The following is a 21517-nucleotide window of genomic DNA, read 5'->3' as shown; positions in this document are numbered from 1 at the left end:
AAAGGATCAGCAAGGGAACAGTGGGGTACCCAAACACTACCAGTCTGGGACACAGAACAAAGGCCATGCACTAAGGAAGGGCCAGTGGTCAGTGGGACCAAAGAAATTAAGGAAGTGAAGACATCAGAACAGAAATGCCTACTGTACATTGGGAATCTTTTTTTTTTTTTTGCATCTTATTTCTAAAGTTATATATCTAAACCTACATTAATTATACATTTATGTACATTATTTAGAAGTTCTGTTCTACAGTACTTTTGTACATGCTGGGTTTTATTACTAACTGCGAAAAGAAAGTAATTACATAAGGCATAATATGTACAGTGTTTTGTCCTTACCTGACCTGGGTCCTATCACTGCAATACCTGTATGGGGCAAGCACCTCACCCTGTAGATGAAATTTATTTGAATCTATAAAATTGAGGGTTATACGCTATGTCTCACTGCATGAATAAATAGGCACCAGAGACCTAACTTGTCATATCCCAGGTAAAATCTTTGACACACTCTTCGAGTGATCTGGTATTGTACAAGACATGCAGGTAAGCAGCTTAAGTCCCTAGGAGCTGGATGTGTGGTATCTAGGGAAGAGAGCAAGCTTGGGCCACAAATGAGGGCACGTTGTACCATAACCAAATCCGTGTCTACCTTGTCAATCTGAGTAACTGAGAGAGGGCAGGTAGATATTTTACACCTTGAAGATTTGTTTTCTGATAATGTCAAAATTAAATATAAATAAACAACCAAGTAAGAGAGACAAAAAAGAAAGAGAATGAGAGACAAGAAAAGGTTGTGTGAGGGGAGAGGAGAAGGAGCTGCCCGGCTAGGAGACTAAACTTTGGATTCGTTCTCTAGGTTTGCCACATCACCATTCCTTTCTGTTTGTTCCTCGAGGTTCTTTTCTTCTTCTTCGGTCTCCAGTTCTGCATGTTGGTTGAGTTTGCTGGACACAGACCAACTCAGGGGCAGCTCCGCCCTGCTGGCTAGCTCAGCCAGCTCTTTGGCACTGAGAGATGGGGTGCTGGTCTCATAGGTCTCGTGGAAACTGTTGTAGTCGACCTCATAAAACCCGTCTTCCAGCGTCAGGACAGGTGTGAACCGGTAACCCCACAGGATCTCACTCGTGATGTAGGAGCTCCGAGCCTGGCAAGTCATCCCTGCAGAGAAGGGAACGGATGGAGGCTTTAGTATGTGTGAGTGTGGGCTTTCCATCAGTGCGGAACTCAGTGAGCTGGGCTTGGCTGCTGGGTGCAGCCGGTCAGACCGTGTCCGGCACAGGGTGCTGCGAACGAGGCGGTGTTATTCATGTTGTAGACATACACTAACACGCACAGGAGCCTGTGGTGGAGCTTTCTGGCCTTCCGGGGGGAGTTCCAGGGGCAGCATGAGAAGTCTGGCTCACATTAAACTACACTTGCCTGCAAGGCCATGCACACACACAGGAAAGCATGTGTGCCCATGCACACAGGTGCACACTCACGTGGTTGTGCCTTGTCCACTTTTTGCTCTGGGAGAAACGGGAGGCCATGACTCTGGTCTCCCGTTGCTTTTAGAGGTCTCCCGTTGCTTTTAGAGTCCTACTGAGACTTGACCATTCTGGCCACAGACCCAGGATGAAGTTTGGCTTATGGAACTACACCTAGGCTGTCTTTAAGCTGACCGCCATGGATTACTGTTACTGTCCTACCACCATGCCATGCAGGCCACGACTGTGGCCCCCAAATGAGGTTGGAAAGGATGCCCACCTGACTTTGAGCTTTCCCCGGGCTCAGCGGGGATAGTTATTTAGACTGTGTAATAATGTAGTGCTTTAAAGGCTTTCCCCCTTCTTCTTAAAGGGAAGAAGCCCTTTCCTAATTTGCACAGAAATGCCATATGAGCTACTGGAGCCCAGGAGTCAGGAGCAGCTTTATTTTAATATGAAATGACAGAATGAGGGAAACTCCACCCATGTCCTTAGAGAAGAAAACTAGGTAACTGGCTTGATATAAAATCTGGGGAATGCATTGGTGCACTGCTCAAAGGGCTCTCTTATGAAACTTCTCAGGACATGGAGGCATCCACTGAGTAGTTCCTGCAGGGATGACTTCCCCATTAGCTAAGCAGGCCCAGGGCCTAGGGCCCACAACATTTTCAAGGACCCATGAAAATTCTTTTAAAATCAGAAGAAAAATGATAAACTTTTAGGTAAAAGAAAATGTTAATATAATCATCTTTATACTAATCTGATTGTAAAATGTAATATAATTAAACCATTTTTGGGATACACAAAGGTAAAACTATCTAAGACTCACAAAAGTCGTACTGTGGCCACTGTTCGTTCATTCGCGAAAACAGCCAGGCAGTCAGGATGTCATTCACTGGGACAGCCAATAAGCTGTATCAGCCAACAGCTTTGTGCTGAATGCAGGTGGAGTGGGGGAAAGCGGACATATGTAGGGGCTTACACAGAGGGATTCAGAGTTACAGAATGTTCTCAGAGCATTGCACTTGGTCCTTGTCTGGAAGAAGAAACCAGAGTGCCAGGGAGGTAAGTGATTCACCCCACTCAGCTGTCAGGGCCGGAGTCAGCATAGCCCTCACTCCAGCCCTGTGCTCTTCTTCTTTGTCCCCAAACTGAATGCTACCCTCTACAGTGTCTCTGCCGCTGATCCACAAAAACCCCCTTTTATGCCTCTAAAATAAGTTTTGCAAGACTTCTGGGTATTGAAAAGAAAAGAGCACTGTCTTGCTTTTATTTCTCAACCAGTGTTTCTCTTCTGAATTGCCAGCTCTTTATCTGTGTTTGGGAGTGATGGGGGAAGACAGGTGATAGCAGGGATATGTAGGCTCAGAATGAGGAATACATAGGAAGTCAAGGGGAAAAGGTGATAAAGTAACTTTAACTTTTTTTTTTTCATAAAGGAAGTACATGTTTATTGTAAAGTGACTGGAAAACAGAGCTAGGCAAATAAAATCCACCTAGACCTTCAGTTTTGGCTATATAAACACATGTACATGTATATAAATACACATATATAAACCAGAAATAAAAAATACAATTATTAAAATTAAAATCTAAATGGATATTTAACATATTGAAATTGGCTGAAGAGAGAATCAGAAATTTGGGATGTTGGTATCAAGAAAAACACTGGATACAGGCAAGAGAATGTCCAAGAGACAACACATGTCTGTGATTTAAGCCCCCGTCACGATACTTTGATATGGCAGCCTTAGGAAAACAAATACACTTACTGAATTCTATAGGGACAGTAAAATATCTTTCCATAGTACCATTTTAATGGGATTGTTTAATTTCTGTAATAAAAAGTTGAATAAGCAAGATTTAAAGAAATGCTCATAGAATCTTTTCCAATTTTTTATTCACCTTGTGGTATCCTAATTCATTTAAAAAGGGATTAAAAATACTATTAATGTATTTGCCCAGCAGTACGATATTAAAAAGTTCCTAGTTGTAAGTTGATAATCTTTATTCTTTTCAGAAAGATTCCTGTCTTACCTACTGGCATGGGTTCCAGTCCATTCTTTAAAGATGTGATTTTCATTGAACTTGAAAAAGTAACAAAATAAAACCAACAGAGTTCGCATCATAGGAAAGGCAGAGCTGCCAAGATTCTATCCGTGTGTATGTGTGTTGTGCTTGTTTTCCATATCAGGACGATCATCACAGAGTCCCCCTGCAGTAGGATTTTTAGTGAGTAAAGTTCTCTCTGGAAAAAGAGATGCCTCTTTTGGTGAAGAGCGAAACGTAAGAAATCTGGTTGATCTCTGGTTCTGATCGCCTTCCGCTCTCTAGGCATTCTGGCTGTCTTGCCATTTGCATTTGTACCTTTATGCCTGTGTTCATCTACCTGTTTTATCTAGAAGAGCCTTCCCCCAGTGGGAGGCAGCTCATCTGTGAAGAGCTAACTCATTTATCATCTCCTTTCTGGAGCGCTCCGTGACTGACCAGTGCCTACCAGAACTGTTGAGACCAGGGATCCCCAACACTCCAGTGACACCTTATCCTGTCATTTGAAATTACCTCCAAGTGTCTGTTTCCCTTGTTGAGTTGTGATTGCACTGGGGCTCGTCGGTCTTATTTATGTCCATGTTCCTGGAATTTACCACAGCCCTTCAACATTGTAGCTTCCCAGCAAATACTCATTGTCAAGTGAAAAAACTCAACTTAGGGAAACTAGAGAAAAGCCCTTTAATTAAAATTGTTGATGGGAAATGTCTGAGATGTATTATTAAATAGAAAGATGGCTTGTGAGTCCTTAGAAAAGAAAGGGGGAGGTTTCTGCTTCCAGCATTATGCCAGTCTATCTGTGAAGGACCCTCGGCTAAAATACAAACTAGGTGCTGGAAAATGACAAAGTCCATAATTTTAATCAAAAGTAATTCCAGTTAAAAAAGTAAGGGATAGGACTTCTGGTTCTGGCGAAGATGGGGTAAGTGCAGCTTTTCTCTCCTGCTGATTACAAACGACTAACTCCTCTAGACAAAACCTTCCACCCGAAGACTCTGGAAAGTCTAATACTGGCAAGAAGATGGGGAGGAGTACCAAACGTGAACATTGATTTCTTAGGGGGTGTTTCTTGTTTTTCCATTTTCCTTTTCCATCATCTGGCTTTAACCTGAGAGTGGCCCCAGCACAGACCTGGGCAGCAGGTGCTGACAACAAAATCTCAGGGAGAAACCCTGTCCTTCTGACCAGGGCACTGGGACAAGGTACCCCTCAGAGCCGGAGGATGAAAGTGGGGAGTCCCTATCAGGTTCCCCAGCTCCCAGTGCCGCCCCATTGGGAACTGCTCTGCATGTGGCACAGGCACCAAAAGCCTGGGGAAAATCTTTCTGGCCAGAAGACTGGGAAAGGGGATTGTGGACAAAGAGTTTGTGGTAGCGTTTTTCTCGTTTCTCACTGGTTTACTCTGAAAGTGACCTTGAGTGTGTGCAACCACGCGGAGCACAAGTGGCTAGCGTTCAGAGGGAAATTCCGTCCTTCTAGACAGGAGACCGAGCAGGGGGTGTGGGAGCTGAAAATGTGGGGAATCCTACAGAGGACAGAACTGGGGAAGAGAATTCTGTGAATGAATTCTGTGCATGAGCTGATACAAGTCCTGAGCTTTGCATGCACAGGGCAGAAAACAAGAAGAAAAGGTGAATTTCAGAAATTACCACATGTTTCATAATATACAATCACATTTCTAAACAGCTTCTGTCAAAGAAGAAACTCTACTGAAATTCAGTAATACTTGGTACTGAATGATATTGAAATTCTAAATGTCATAATTATGGGATACATGGGAAGTGAGAAAAATGTATAGGTCTAAATGCTTATATTAGAAAAGAAGGAAGTCTGAAAATAAATGCGCGGAATATCCAACTTTTTTTTTGCATGGTTTTGAGCTTTATTTTATTTTATTTTATTTTTGATTTCATTGTTCAACTCTTTCTTTTTTTATTATATTTTTTATTATATTATGTTAGTCACCATACAGTACATCCCTGGTTTTTGATGTAAAGTTCGATGATTCATTAATTGCGTATAACACCCAGTGCACCATGCAATACGTGCCCTCCTTACTACCCATCACCAGCCTATCCCATTCCCCCACCCCCTCCCCTCTGAAGCCCTCAGTTTGTGTCTCTGAGTCCATAGTCTCTCATGCTTCATTCCCCCTTCTGATTAAGAATATCCAACTTAACGTAGAAAAAGAACAGCAGGGTAGAGAGAGGTTGAATCACTATGTTGTGCACCCGGAGGTAACGTAACATTGTATATCAGCTCTAGTCAAAGAAAAAAATTAAAAACAACAGAATGAACCCATGGGAAATAGGCAAAAAAGATCCGTGTGTAAATTAATAAAATAGAAAACAAATGAAAAATAGAGAGGATCGATAAAGGCAAACAATGGTTTTTTGAAAACTCTAAGAGAACAGACACACCTCTGGTTAAGACTGGTCCAGCTTACATCTCTGGGGAATCTGTCCTCACGACCTCAAAAGAAATGACACTGAGTGTCGCAGTTGTCACTGCAAGATGGCATGAGGCAAGGTGGTACTAGGGGAGGAAGAGGTCTTCTGGAGTGTCCTTAGGTCCACGCATGCCTTTGCCTTTATGCTTGGGAAGGCAATGCTTGATTTTCATAGCAGTGTTGTCTGGTCTAAGTTATTTCCCCAAAGCCCAAAGCTGAGTGTGTGTGTGTGTCTGCGTGTGTGTGTGTGTGTGTGTGTGTGTGTATCTTTTTAAAAACTATTTCATTTCATAATTTCTCCACTGAGAGCTTCTCTGTTTGGATCTCTGGTTAATCTTCCAAGAGTTTCACCTGCAGGAAAGTGATTAGAAACGGCCCATCTCACATATTGCATGGTGCACTGGGTGTTATACGCAACTAATGAAGCATCGAACTTTACATCGGAATCCGGGGATGTACTGTATGGTCACTAACACAATATAATAAAAAATCATTAAAAAAAAAAAAAAAGAAACGGCCCATCTTTTTGGTGGCCATTTTGCTTCTTGTGTGAGCCTATGCAAGAGCAAGGAGTGGAGGGGAGGGAGCACGTGTTATTGGTGGCGGAAGCAAACCTCGCTCCATTCAGAAGCCAGGGAACCAAGCTGCGGCACAGCTAAGGAATCTGTCATAGCGACTGAGCAAACATAGGGTCAGACCCAGCCAGATGAGGATTTAACAGGCAAAGCCCTATTTTTAGATTCCCAGCAGCAAATTATGATGGGAAATGTTTTGAGCAGAATACCAATATGATGAAAACCATCCTCGAGAGAGAGCCCCTGCATGAAGCCAGAGGTATTCACTCCGTAAACAGATAATGCATCAAAACTGCCCAGAGAACATGATTCCAGTAAAACAAGATGGATATAAACCACCATCACCGCTTTTGAATACTGTAAAATTAATCAATATAGGTTGTCAATATTCAGAAACAAAGAATTCACCGTAGATATTTTGTCTTTTTATTTCAGATACTGGCTAAATGATGGGATGTTTCTCTTTACTCCTTGCTATTCTCAGCAAGCACTGCACTGAATTAGCACAGTAATAAAGTGCTTTGCACTTACATTTATAAGTGTTTGTGTGGGAGAAGAGTGTGGGTGATTTACCAAGCCCGGTGTCAAAAAGAAGCAGTATAGTGTAATTTCTGCCATAGTATAATAATAATTTTAATTCAGTAGGTTCAGCCAACTGCTGATTATTTAAATAACAAAGAGCCCGGCCTTACACTCAAGTTAAAAGTCCCTTTAGTAAACAGTTGTATTTCTTCTGTTACCCAAATATTGGAGGGCCAGTGAGGTTCACCTTCAGCTATGCAAAAATACATCGAAATGTGCATTTTCTTAATGTCTAAAAGAAGACATTCTCTATGTGTACTCCTAATTCTACTCTCACAAAGTAGTTGATAAAATCCACAAAGTAAGTATTGAATTATATAATAAATGCTGTTTATTGAGTGTTTGTTGTCTGCCAGACACAAAATGCTTTACGTGCATTAACTATTCTATTCATACAGCGGCTCTGTTATGATGTCTGTCCTGCATATGAGCAAACTAAGGCAAAGAAAGATTAAGTAATTTTCCTGGAAAACATGGTGTTATGGACTGAATTATGTTGGAGCCCTAACCCCCTAATGTGACTGTATTTGGATTTCAGGGACTTTAGGGATGTAATTAAGGTTAAGTGAAGTCATAAGGGTGGAGCCCTAGTTCCATAGGATTGGTGTCCCTATAAGTGGAAGAGACACCAGAGAGCTTTCTCTCCTGCACGCACACATGAAAAAGGCCACGCCAGAATGCCACAAGAAGGTGGCTGTCTACAAACCAGGAAGAAAGACCCTCTTAATTTTTTATTCTGTTTTATTTTATTTATGTATTTATTTATTTTATTTTATTCTATAAAATTCACTCTCCTTTTAAAGTCATATGAGTTTCTTCTGGAAGGAAAGAGAGTGATGGTAGGAGATTCTCTCATATGATCCGAATAAATCATCTTTTAAAAGAACTCCCCAGGTGCTGTTGCCCTTTTGACACTATCAACCACAAATGCTTGAGGTAAAATTAAACATTTCTTTGCACTTCTTTTTCATCTTAGAACATTCCCACTGAGGTAGTATAATCAAAGTACTGTGTTCAAAAATCACTTGAATTCATTCTTTTTTCTATGTGACTATGTCATCTATTTTATGTCTAGTTAGGTTCATTAGTTTCTATATTTATTTCCTTTTAGGATTTGCTTTTGTCATCCTTTTAAAAAGATTGTAAGTCATTTAAATGAGGTGTGTCTGGTTGGTGGCCTGGGGCTGGCCCCAGAGTGAGTGTGTGTGGGTGTGTGTATGCGTGCCTGTGAGTGCACTGTGCACATATATTAGTGTGTGAGTGTGTATGCACATGCGTTTTTGTGCTTGTGTGAGCTACCCTCGTGTGTGTGCAAGTGTGTGTATTCTCAAGTGTGTATGCAGGAGTGTGTGTGGACAGCACGGAGGCACTGGCAGGACCAGTGGGGAGAGGCACCCAGCAGCTTCTGACTCAGGAGCTTGGTGAGCCCTTGGAGCCCAGTAGTGAGGCCACGTGACATCCCAAAGCCCTTGTGGGAAGAATAAGGAGGCAGGATGAACATGGGCCACACCCCCCCTCACCAAACGGCACGCAACCCACCCCAATTCAGATGGCTCTTAGGGTGGAGAGGGGAACTTTTTGAGTGACAGTTTGGATCTGAATTAACCACATTTAAAGCTGGAAGTGACTAAGTTGCCTTTAATTGGAAATGTATATATATTTTTTTCTACTAGGAAACAGGGAGCTTAAGAGCAGAGTGAGTTTCAGTCGCAGAGAAACAAAAGTCAGTTCTATTTCTACTTATCTGAGTGTCGTGTCTATAAATTATAATCTCTCCTTGGCCATAGTTTTAAAAAGTTGGCTTAAAATTCTTAGAACTTATCCTTCCCAAATAAAACAAAAAATGACATTTATAATGAAAATGCCTTCATCTTGGAACAAAAAAGCAGAGTCTGTGACCCTGAGAGTGCCCTCCAGAGGGTTTATAAAGCTCACGTGATTCTATTACTCTTTGCGTAGTTGAACATAAACATCTTATTTCAACTGACTTTAAGATTCTAGTAAAAAACCGAGACCTCTAAGTCTTGTGTTTGAGAATTAGGACAATACAGAGATGGGGGTGGGATTCAGTTTAGTAAGAGACTTAGGATCTTTTTGATGAGTAAAGGACATCCAGATGGGCCATTCTGATGGACCTGTGGGCTCTTGTCCCAGCATGTTAATTCACTGGTGTTAAAAATAAGTTTGTGGGCACCTGGGGGGCTCAGTCAGTTAAACATCTGTCTTTGGCTCAGGTCATGATCCCAGCGTCCTGGGTTCGAGCCCCGCATCGGGCTCCCTGCTCAGCGGGGAGCCTGCTTCTACCTCTCCCGCTCCCCCTGCCTGTGTGCCCTCTCTCACTCATGTTCTCTCTCTGTGTCAAGTGAATAAAATCTTTAAAAAAAAAACTAAGTTCGTGTTTTTGAGAAGATTAAAACTTACATGAACCACTGACTACATTCTTTGTGGGGCAATCAAGAGTTAAACGTAGTTGAGGCAAACTCTACATGATGACGTCATCCTACTTACTAGCCCTTCACAAAGCCAAAACCTCACATGGAGCCACTACTTCCACAGGCAACTGATTGGCTGTTAGGTCGTCTAAGAATGAAGTGGTCTTGGAGCTCCTACCACGGGCAAGCTCCTTGGGTTGGCTCTGCAGCTGACCCTGCTGGCCATCTCCTCCTTCTAAGTCCTCTTGGCCTCTCCGTCCTTTCTCTGGGGCTCCGAGGTCCTCTGTCTATACTGTCTCCTTGGTTGATCTTGTTCATTCATGTGATTTCACGAGCTGCTGACTTTCTAACCTCCCAAACCTCATGCCTGATCTCCAAACCCATACACTCACTCCCCTACTAGGCAGCTTCCCTTGGAGATCTCATTCAATGCCCTTAACTGAACACGTGCAATGTGTATCACCTTTTCCTCCAAACATGCCCCCCGCCCCAGGTTCCCAATTCCACTCAACGGTACCACGGACATCCAGTCAATTCATGCGTATGATTGATGCCACATCTGCAATGTATCTTGGATCTCAGCTTCTTTCTCTCCCCATTTCATCGCCACCACCTTGACCCATACCATCCTCATCTCCAGCAGCAGTTCCGCCTTCTGCCTTTCTTCTCGCCTCTCTTTCTTTTCCTGACACTAGAGTGACCTTGGAACAAAGCAGATATGATTATATCTATATCTGGCTCAGAGCCTCTCAGTGACTTCCTATTGCTCCTAAAATAAGGTCCAAAGTTCTTATGCCGTCTTCTGGGTCTCTGCTCCCCTGCCTGACTTGTATGCCTTCCTCAGGGGCCGTATCACCCCCTCCAACAGGCCTTTCCTGACATCCGCATGAGTTAGGTCTCTTTGTCACACTGGCCCATCACACCCCACCTGTCCCCTGTGAGACTTCTTGCTGATAGAACATAAATCCCATGATAAGCAGGGGCTGTGCCTGGCTTGTGTTTCTGGAGCTGGGTGCAATGTGGGGCATAGTAAGTGCTCAATAAAAATTTGGGGAACTAAAAAAATAAGAGGGAATTACAAAATATAAACAATATTACTTACACTGATGACTCTTGCAATGGCACAGATCCAGTTGGAGAGAGAATGCCCTCGACTGTAAAAATATAACGGGTGGTCAAGGCTGCACATGATCAAGGCTAAGACAAGCAGCCTAGGGAAAGCCCCAGCTTAAAGACCGTGGGGCTGGCTGCCTGGGAGGGCTCCCGGACAAAGATGCCCTTAGCTGTGCCCCAAAGAAGAGGTAGGAGGGCACTTCAGGTTAGTGGGATCCCCTATGTGTCTTGAAGCCTCCGTGTGTCACTCGCAACACAAGTTCTGGACTAAGGTGATCCTAGGTAGAACTAGACACTTCCAGAAAAGCTTAATTTGTCATCCTCTGGATACTCCTGGCCTCAGGTCACTTAGGTGTCTAGACCACTCTTTCCACAGATTTGCATCTAGCCAGCTGTCTGGGTGTCTGTGAGCACAACTCAGTGAGGGGGGAACGCTGGCTGACGTGCATTTGATTTGGCAAAGGTACGAAGCCATTAACACCTATTAAACAACCTTTAGTTCCCAAACTGAGATTTATCTCTGCCTCTAAGACGCATGTGTACAACGTGACCCTTTTTAGCAACTGGACGGTTTACATGTGGGAAGAGAGCAGAACATGGACAATCCCTCCTCCTGACTTCCTTCAGGCCTGTGGATCTGAATTTCAGAAGCAGGCAGAGACTGGAGTTCAGTAGCTGAAAATTAAGGAGCGCTTAGGCCTGGCCTGACATTTTTTTGCTTTTTCATAATGGTCTATGTTTTTACTGTGTTCGTTAACTCTGCACCTCCAGAGACACGTTTCGTCCATCTGTGGTCTCATACACTTTCCACTTCCTCAGAGGACCCATTTGTACCTCGCTTTGTTTGTAGCCTGTTGGAAGGAAGTGCCTTGGGAGAGGCAAGTACCCCATTATCTCACTTAAACGTGGACTGAAAACAAAGCACCCAAGTCATGGAAAAAGAGATCGGATCTGCGGTTACCAGAGCGGGGGTGGGGATGGGGGAGCTGGGGGAAGGTGGTCCAAAGGGACAAACTTGCAGTTATAAGATCAAAAAACACCAGGGATGTAATGCGAACAGGATGACTACAGTTACCACCATTGTCTGGAATGGTTGAAAGTTAGACAGTGGATCCTAACAGTTCTCATCACAAGGGAAAAACCCTCCCCCCCTTTTTCCTTTCTTCTTTTTAGGGTATCTGTGTGAGATGGTGAATGCTAACTAAACTTTGGTAAACATCCCACAACTTATGTATGTCCACCCTAACCTCACACTGTCCTGCATGTCAGTTATATCTTAGTGAAACTGGAAAAATAAGGAGATGCTCCGAACATGTTTGAAACTCTTCCTAAAGTTGACAGCATGCCTGCAAAACAGCAACCAAACTCCCTGTCCTCCCTCCTGTCCTCCTGTTTCCAGAAAGATTCCAAGGTGCCCTTCCCACAGCAGAAGAATTGATGGACACAAGAAGGAGCAAGTGTGAGAACCCGCCACTGCAAGAAAACAGGTATTTTTCTTTAGAAAAACAGACTCTAACGGATTTTTAACCAAAACAATGGACTTTCATTTATTTTTAATTTTTAAAAGTAACCCCAATGCCTGATGTGGGGCTCGACCTCATGACGCCGAGATCCAGAATCACACACTCCACCAACAGAACCAACTAGGTGCCCCAACAACGGACTTCTAAAAACAAATAAGATCTTTACAGACTGATTCACAAATTCAGTGCCAGAGAGGTAATATACAGAGGCAACGTATTTATGAAAGCAAAGACATCTTTTTATGGGCTGTTTAATAAATGCAGTCTTTAGTTGAAATTTTGGGCAAATTTTGGAAAAGCTTAGTCTGCAGCCTGCATGTGTGTAAAGGTTTGGACGCTGGTGACGTTGGATTGACTGAACCACATGCTGTAAGTGAGCTTTTGTCCGACAGATTCTGGGGCGTCGCTACCTAGGCTGCCCTGGAGACACAACTGCAGAACACCGTCTCTTTTCTAACAGCGGCTGCTAGGCTCGAAAACATTATGTGGGAGGCACTTAGGAGATTTTTCTAGAGATTCCTCATAAATCTAATCCTGTTTTACTCTCAGAAATGTCTCAAGATGTCCATAAATCTAGCAATAGCTACAGCCTTTCTTGCGGTCTGCTAGAATGTCTTCGTTCTTCAACCAACCATGAATGGTTAATGAAACTGTTGGCATTCATTACTACTCTAGTAATGAACCTGCATCCTTTCTTCAAATTTGGAATCTTTCCCGACCTGTCAAAAATTCGGTTTGGTTTGTAGAGGGTGAGGCAGGCCTTCTGAATGAGCACAGCCTTGTAAACATATGCGTAATACCATCAGAAATGAGAGCCTGCTTTCGTCCAAGTCTGGTTTTGAAGTATTGATTTAAAGTAAATATACCACCTAATCCCTGTGTTCCTCATTCCAATCCATTTATGGGTGAAAAATGTAGCCCAGGAGGACTGATGTTTCCAATACGGGTTTTTAATGTTTAAGAAGAATCAAACATCCCCCAAGAACAAATGAAAACTTGGTGTGGCAAAATAAACCCTCACCTTGGTTCATCCTTCGGCTCACAAATCACGGCCAGGGGTCCACGTTCTGGCTCGACGGCTAGTTTCCGGGAGTGACAGGAATATCTCATCAATTTGCATCCACACCTCCAGCTTGGTGTTCTCCCTGGCTGATACCATATTCTTGCAGCTTCATCATTTACTTGGCCCTGCCTTTTAAGGCAAGGAGGCACGGAAGAAAGACACAGTGTTCCTCCTTGGGCTAATCTCTGCTATCTCATTTTACTGTTCCTCCCAGAGGGATGCTGGTACGTTCCAGCAGGCATGCCGGGAATGTTCGGCCGTGTTCCTGAGAGCAGGAACAGCCGGTACCAGGATGCTGGGTCATGGCGTGTTTGCAGTCCATTTAGACTAGTCCTAATAGATGCACAGGAGTGGCCTAGGTTGTGTGCATGGATCAGATGAAGGGGAGGGACAGAACCCCACATCTGTCCCGGTGTGAGGAAGACAAGCCATCTCTTAGAATAATTCATGAGTATCTAGCACAGTGCAGAGTCCTCAATATGTTCTCAGCCCACGACACCATTTACTAAGCACAGGCTGTTACAGTTATCCTCATTGTATCCTAAAGGTGCTGAGGGGATTCTCACTTTTCAGCTCATTTCTTCGGATGATGTGAGTCTTTTGGTCTTTCTAAAAGTATCCTATTAAATGGAAATACCTGGCTGAGGGTGTGTGTGTGTGTCTGTGTGTGTGTGCAGGGGGTGGGGTGGGACAGGGGAGCAATACTTCACGGCCCTTTCAGAAGGAGCTTGGTTCTGAGTTAATGTATTTACCATATCTTTTATGTTCTGTGTTCCTATGTTTTGACATTTGGGGACTTGCTGACTCTGGAGGGACTGCCCATCCCAACGTTGGCCAATCCCTGCAGATAGATGGTGAATAGCTTGCCTGGGAGAGTGGTTTTCAAACGCAAACCAACCAATCCAGAGCCACATCCCAAACTCCTCTGGGCTCTGACACTCCTGGGAGAGGTGAGTAGGGCTCTCACCTCCGTAATCACCCTGCGGCCAGGGAACTAGGGACACTCCTAGACCCAGAGTCCACTGAAATCATTCAAATTACCCTGCCTTGCTCCTTCCTTCCCACAGAAACCACAAAAAAGTCTCTTGCCACAGTTTCCCCCCAGCCCCCACCTCCCGACTCGGGTGCTTCCCTGTGTGTTCCCGTGTCCTGTGCCGTGGCCCTGTCCTCTTGAGATCTGTGAGTAACTAACTAGCTTTGCATTGACAGTTGTCCCCTGACCTGTTGGCCTGAGTCTCAGATTTTCTATTGATGCACTATGTTTTAAAACAGTTAACACCAGATAGAAAGAGAAAATAGAGAGAGCCGCGTCCTCGTTTACATTGATACGGGGGGAGGAAGTAGCTACACCACCGGCCGTGCCTGTTTCCTGACCCGCAAACTGAGACCCACAGTCTGGGCCAGCACCATGTGTCAGATGTCAGGCATGTTGTCTGTGACAGTTCGAGGCTTCCAGGAGGCCCTTCCAGCTGGGAATAAGCTGAGTGGCGGCTGCCACAGACCCTCCCTCTTCAGACAGTCCTGGGGGGATGTCAGGCTGCTGTGGAGGCCATATGACTGGCATCTTCGAATACATCCTCTGCCTTTCTCAAACCTTTTCACAAGAATTAAAATGCCTCAAGAGAGAGCTAGGATGTGGGGGTGAAGGCCAGGAAGGGGCTCCCAGGGAAGGGGCTTTGCCCATGAGGGTGGGGGCTACGATTGCTGAGGCCTGGCAGCTCTGTCTGCAGAAACTTGTCCTGGAAGTAGCAGGTCTTCCTGGCTCAAACCTTCACAAGCTGCTGCCTGCTTGGTGAGCTCTTGGAATGCTCCTCAGAGGAAGGAGGGGGAGGCCTCCCACCTTTGAGGTCTGGCCTTTCCCCTGGGAAATGCTGGTGGCACACATCGTGGCCATCAACGCTTGAGTTGCTAACCCTGCAGAGCTGGTCCACGGTCTCTGGGGGATGTCATCTTGCTAATATTTAGGTTAGGGCACAAATTGGAAATGCTTTATTTTCCTTTCTGGATAATTTCACTTCAGTCTTTCAGCATTTTCTCCTAACCAAACCATCAACAGGTGTGCATTTCAAATGACTTCTATGGGAGTAGAGGGTCCTGATTTCACTGTGCGGCTTCTCAGGCCATGGGCATCATGGGATATTTCTCAGCCTGACAAAATGATGAAACTCAACCTTCTTCCCTATTTTCTGTTATTTCACAGGGTTGGTCATTTCTAGAGTCACATCCTACTGGACTCATTACTTTGGGTTCTTAATGTTTAATTTTTTTTTTTTTAAAGAACTGGTCACCTATGAAAGGAAGTTCATACATCACTGTGTTTCTCCTTTTCCCTCCCTTGACTTATATTTCATTTTCTGCAGGCTAACCATGAACTGTTGTGGAAGAAATCAGAAAAGTTTGATATAAGGAATCTTAGCATTGAGATCTCTAGGAGGAAGATGTAATGCCTTTTCCTCTCTGGCAGCCACCTCCAGTTTGTTTGTATTGTTCATTGTTTGTATTGTTCCACAGATTCAGAATTCATTGCAATTACATACTTCTCAATAGACATTATTAATGAGAAATGGAAGGAGATGTATAGATGATACATATATATATTTTTGCAGGTCACAAAAGCCCTCCACAACTAACCCATGATGAAATCAATTGGAGATTAGGATTTTTGTAGTGGGAGGTGGTGGGGACGACAGTAGCCCATTGTCAATGGCTGATTGCCTTACCAGCTGCCTCTTTTTTTTTTTTTTTTTTAAGATTTTATTTGTTTATTGGACAGAGAGAGACACAGTGAGAGAGGTAACACCAGCAGGGGGAGTGGGAGAGGGAGAAGCAGGCTTCCTGCTGAGCGGGAAGCCTGATGCATGGCTCGATCCCAGGACCCTGGGATCATGACCCGCGCCGAAGGCAGACGCTTAACGACTGAGCCACCCAGGCACTCTGACCAGCTGCCTCTTGCTGATGTTTTTGAAGGGGCTGTTTCCAAATGAAGCAGCCTGGGTCCCAACTTAGCCACATTAATTTCCTATATGTTTATTCTATGTCACTAAATAGGAAGGTGACAGTGTGGCATGAGTTTGATTCAGTGAGTGTTTTCTCTGTTAGGGACCTGCCACTACCAAGAGCTTCATGAATAAGAAGTTATTTGTGGAGTTTTAAGTAGACAAAAAGACCCTGATCTGTGTTGGGAAAAGGGCTGCAGTGTCACAGTGTGCTGGGGTACAGCACATGGGGAAAGCAGCTAGAAGCCTTGCTGATAGTCTGGGCCAGAGTCAGTGGATTGCAAAGGTCACAAGAAGGAGGGAGTGGATGGATTCAAGAGATAGTTAGGAGTTGAAATGGGCTGAGCTTAATACTGAATTGGAGTTGGTGGTGGGGAGAAGCAGGTATCTGGATGTCTCTTGGGTTTCTGGATTAAGCAACCGAGTATCATGTGGACTTCAGGGAGAGGACTGGAGTTGGGGGTGTTTGTGAGTTTAGGTTGGCTATGTTGATTGTGGTGCCTTTGACACCCAAGCTCTAAAAGGAACTTTCAAATGGGCTGTTGGACAGAACATTCTGGAATTCCAAGGACAGGCCTAGGTTAGAGGTAAATATGGGAGTCACTGGCATATGGCAACTGAAGTGGGTGGGATGAGAACTGAAGACAGAATAGAGTGAGGGAGCCAGAGGTCTTAGCCTGAGCTGTGAGAAACTCTGACATTTCATGCTCGTTATGGGATTATGACCTTGGATGAGAGCCTGAGAAAAAAGGACAGGGGAAGAAAAGCCAAGAGAGTTAGATGTCAGAGATGCTCAGGGAAGAGAGGAGTGAAAGGAGAGAAGGAAAGTGTGGTCAACATCAAAAACTGATTGGAGGGATAACTTAAATGAAGACCTGAACTGGCTAACTGCATTGGTAGACTGAGGTCCCTGAGGAGCTGGGTAAGAGGGGCACTGGTGGAGGAGTGGGGTTAGACACCAGGGGGTGGGACGAGGTGTGAACAGGCAAGAGGAAGAGGGAGGGAGGAGATATAGACGAATCTCATGAAGAATCTGCTCATAGAGGGGAGGAAAGAGAAAGAGCAATGGGGAGCCATGGAAGCAGGAAGGTTTTGTTTTGCTTTGTTTTATTTTAACAAGAGAGACTCTAACACATTTACATCCATTGCAAAGGATTTCTTGGCAAGGGAGAGGCTGAATATTCAGGAGAAAGAGGGTATCATCTGTAGTGTTTTAGGGTGAATATCTGTCCGGTGTGTGCAGGTCAGAGGGGTGTCCTGGCACATAGGACTCTCAGTGTGAAACTAGAACAGCTTTGGGTAAACTGGGATGGCTGGTGACCTAAGCTTACAGAGGAGGACAAAGGGGTTGAGATCCAAAGCATGGGATCAGAACCAACGTCCACAGGAGGAGGGGCAGCTTCTCTGAGGCAATGGGAGCAAAAGAAAGGATGAATTGAAGTGGAGGAATGTTTGTAGGCTTGTTTGGGGGACTTGGGGTTTGCCCGTCTGACATAGTCTATTGCTTTTATGAAGTAAGAGATACTTCCCTCTGCTGAGGGAGGATGAGTGCAGAAAGTTTGAAATGGCCTTTGTGGACCCTGAAAGAGCAAGTTGACTAGAGAAATCCAGTAGTGTTGCTGGATGGTGTTGAAGGGCCATGTGAGGTTGGGCGCCATGACTTTATAATAATGCCCGTTCACCCATTTTGCGTGTGGGATCATCCAGCAGAGATGTGCAAATCAGGGAAGATTGATGGTTGGCCTTCTCTAAGGCAGACATTTTTCCAGGTGGTGTAACCACAAAGTAACGAAATATTAGGAAGGGAAGATTTAACTTACTGCCAAGAGTTTTACTGAAATGACAGACCATGTAACTTAGGTGGAGTAAAGACAGAAGTGATGAGAGGAATTGAGGATGGATTGGGAGTGAAATCAATGGGTTGGGGTTCCTGGTAAGGTTGAAGGCAAGGCTCTGAGATGATGGGTGGGGCCTGTGGCTGAGCTGGATGTGAGCCTTGTCACCATTAGTGCCAGGAGCCATGGGGCATGAGGGTGGGAAGGGTAATGGGATGTGAGGACAGAGGAAGGGAGGGACGAACATACTCTAAGGGGAAAGGACAGTGAATGACTGAAGCAGAGGCAAGCTTTCTAAATGCACATTAGAAATAAAGCAAATTTCCCAAACGGGAAATTATAATCAACTGGTTTTCCATTCTAGAATGGAGGTGTTATGGGTTGAAGCGTGTCCACCTAAAATTCATATGTTGGCGTCCTAACCCCCAGAACCTCAGATGTGCCCTTATTTGGAAATAGGGTCATTGTGGACGTAATTAGGTGGTCATCAGGGTGAGCCCTAATCCCATCTGACTGGTGTTCTTACACAAAAGGGAAATGTGGGCACAGAGACAGACACTCACCAAGAAAGAACGTCATGGGAAGATGCAGGCAGAGATTGAGGTGACACATCTACAAGCCAAGGTCCACCAAAGATTGTCAGCAACCACCAGAAATTAAGAGAGAGGCTGGGAGCAGACTCTCCCTCAGAACCTTGGAAGAAACCAACCTGCTCACACTTTGGTCTCAGACTTTTGGTCTTCAAAACCTGAGAGAAAATCTGTTTCCATTGTTTAAGACCCCCAGTCCGTGGGACTTTGTTATGGCAGGAAAGGAGTAAGTATGGGATTATAGGACTTGGGTCAGTATTTGATGCTTTCCCCTCATCCATATCCCTCCTGTATTCCAGATCCATCCAGCTCTGGTGTAATTCTAGCTTAGTATTCCTTTAATTATCTTGTCTTTCTTATTCTCCTATGTAATATTTTTCGTGCTTAACCTGGGCTACACTAGGTAAGAACATATGACCTGCTTTATATACTGAAAGACTTTCCACAGAAAGTCAGAGGCAGGTTCTTAGTTCTAACAACTTGCAGAAAGACCAGGTCAGATGAATGTACACTATAAATGACAGTCCCCAGAGTGTGAAGTAACACCACCCAGCACAGACCCCATGATGATGAAGTGGTTCAGGTGTGGAGACCTCGACAGGATCTGGACCCACGTGCTCCAGGTGTTCCAGTAGCAGTTCTGGCAAGGATGTCCTTGGGCAACTTTTGCCACCACTCAGAACCTGACACGCTACCTCATGGGGTTTCTGTGAGCATCAGAGATTGTGACGTCAAGCATCAAGCTTAGTGCCTGGTGTGTTAGCTCTTCCTCCACCTTTTTGGTTTTTCATTCATTCATTCGTGGCACGAGCGAGCACATGATCTCAGTGCTACGATGTTCCAGGCACCATGAAGGGGCTGGGGACATGAAACGTGAGCATGAATCCAGCGTCCCCTCTCTGTGTGCTTAGCAGAGAGAAGCTGCTGGAAGCTCTTCTCTGTGACTCTGGTTGTCTTCTGCATTCCTGATTTAATGTTTCTCTGCTGGATTGACAAATGGGAGAAAAAGTGTTGGCGTGTCCTGATGACTCCTCCTGGCATGTTTTCTGCTGGTGACAATCACAGATTCCCTGCCTCACAGCCCCTGGATGCATCAGGGGCAGGAGCATGGGCCTGGCCACTGTCAGAGCCCCGACCGTGTGCTTGGGCAGGTCGTGTGGCTGCTCACAGTCAGCCTCCCTCCCACTTTCACTGGTCTCCTCTCATTTTCTCAACTACTCTGGGAAGCAGCCGGCTTGCCACTCCTGCTCTACGATGAGCAAACTTATCAGAGGAAGTGTCTTGCTTGAGGGACAGGGCAGAATCATGGAGGATGTTGGAGGTGGTGGACATATGTGGTTTGCCGCCCCAGCACCTTCTTCCTCATCCTCTCCGCCAAGCCGCGTGGACATCCCAGGCCAGGTGGGACCCAAGTCAGTCACAGGGATTCTCAGAACTTATGGGAGCTACAGAAAAGGAGCGCAGCCCTTCCTTATTGAACTTGAACCTGAGAGGGTGTGAGGCAGAGGCAGCACAGAGCAAGTGGAGCCAAGAGATAGAAGAAGGTAAGGTCCCATAGCAACATTTGAACTCATGGGTTGAGCTATGTCTTAGCTAGCTCTCCCGGTCATTGAACACACTTCCTTGGTGCTGTAGAGCGTGCACATGTGTGTGTGTGTGAGAGAGAGAAGGGGGGGTCACAGGTCGGATGGACAGGAAGAGTGATGTGAGGATCCTTTGTGAAGTTACAAGTCTTTTTCCAATATGAAATGAGCTTCAACTACCGTTCAGTTGATTCTTGGCCTCTGAAGGTGTTCCATGTGGGGCCTTCCCCTGGTGCTTAGTGATGGGCAAGGTATTCCTGTCGGCAATGGCTCCGCTGTGATTTCTTCCTCAGAGATCAGGACCTAGAGCTGGGCTCTGAGGCACCAAATAATGGGGCCAGGTGGTAGGCACGGTGCTGGGAGCGGGGGTCTGGAGGTACAACCTGCCTCCTTCCTCCGTTACTATCACCACCTTCTTCCACCCCAGTTTCCGTGGTTGCTGATACCCCCACACCAACTCAGGTGTGGGACTGTCCTGCGCACGCAGCCCCAGAAGATTGCACGGGGGGAATTCTGGGTCACACCATGGCCTTTGTCACCTGGTTTCTCTCAGCACTTCCACGGCACATGGGGAGCTCTTGCCAGCCCTTGTGGACTTAGGGATTTTGCTGGTGAAGGCTGTCCACTTGGCACAGCTGGTGGGGGCAGGGCAGGCACGGCAGCTCACGTGACATCAGTGGCAGTGGGAAACGGACCTCCAATAGACCAATTGGGCGATGGGGACAGGAGAGAACAGGTGTGTCCTGGGGGTTCCACCGTGTTCTGCTCTGACCCCACAAACCTTAGGGGTAGGCCTGGGGTAGCTCTCCCACATGTGGGCAGTGGTCTTGAGATGGGTGGGGATCTGCCCCACTATCCCCAGGAGAGAGCCCCTCTTCTCTGTTAGCAGCGGGAAAGCCAGTCCACGCTCAATGGGGGACAACAGAGCCATCTTCCCCTCCTCTCTTTCCAAAGTCACCTCATCCTTTTTTATGGGGTGACCATAAAAAACCAGAGGTGCTCCCCTCACTTTCTGCCCTTGTTGAAAATCACACTCCTCTAGTTTTGCCATTTCATTCCTGGCGAAGAGACAGTTAACCGAAGGGGTGATTTCTCATAACTGACCCATGTAGGCCACCACCTGGTTGGCAACAGGAAGCGTGGCTCTGGAGAGGTGGTACACTGTAGATCTGTGTTGTATGATGGTGTCTTTCCCATGACTGCTTTGCAAGCTGGTGAAGTGGTGAGTGGGGATGGGGCTCAGATCTGTTGGCCACCCAAGT

At 45.4% G+C, this 21517-nt stretch overlaps 1 protein-coding gene across 1 annotated transcript in view; it reads right to left on the bottom strand.

The window, feature by feature from the left end:
• Nucleotides 1-610: 610 nt before the first annotated feature.
• The window catches only part of KCNJ6 (potassium inwardly rectifying channel subfamily J member 6), a 63150-nt gene continuing 42243 nt past the window's right edge, over nt 611-21517 (bottom strand). The window contains exon 2 of the mRNA XM_008701902.2: nt 611-1157. Within this exon, the coding sequence (XP_008700124.2) occupies nt 832-1157 (326 nt within the window). The 3' untranslated portion in view covers nt 611-831. The remainder of the gene's footprint in view (nt 1158-21517) is intronic.

Source organism: Ursus maritimus, unplaced genomic scaffold (assembly GCF_017311325.1).
Source record: "Ursus maritimus isolate PB19 unplaced genomic scaffold, ASM1731132v1 scaffold_4, whole genome shotgun sequence".
In the NCBI taxonomy this organism is placed as follows: Eukaryota; Metazoa; Chordata; class Mammalia; order Carnivora; family Ursidae; genus Ursus; species Ursus maritimus.
The sequence above is the reverse complement of the archived record's forward strand: the minus strand, read 5'-3'. Positions and strand labels throughout refer to the sequence as shown.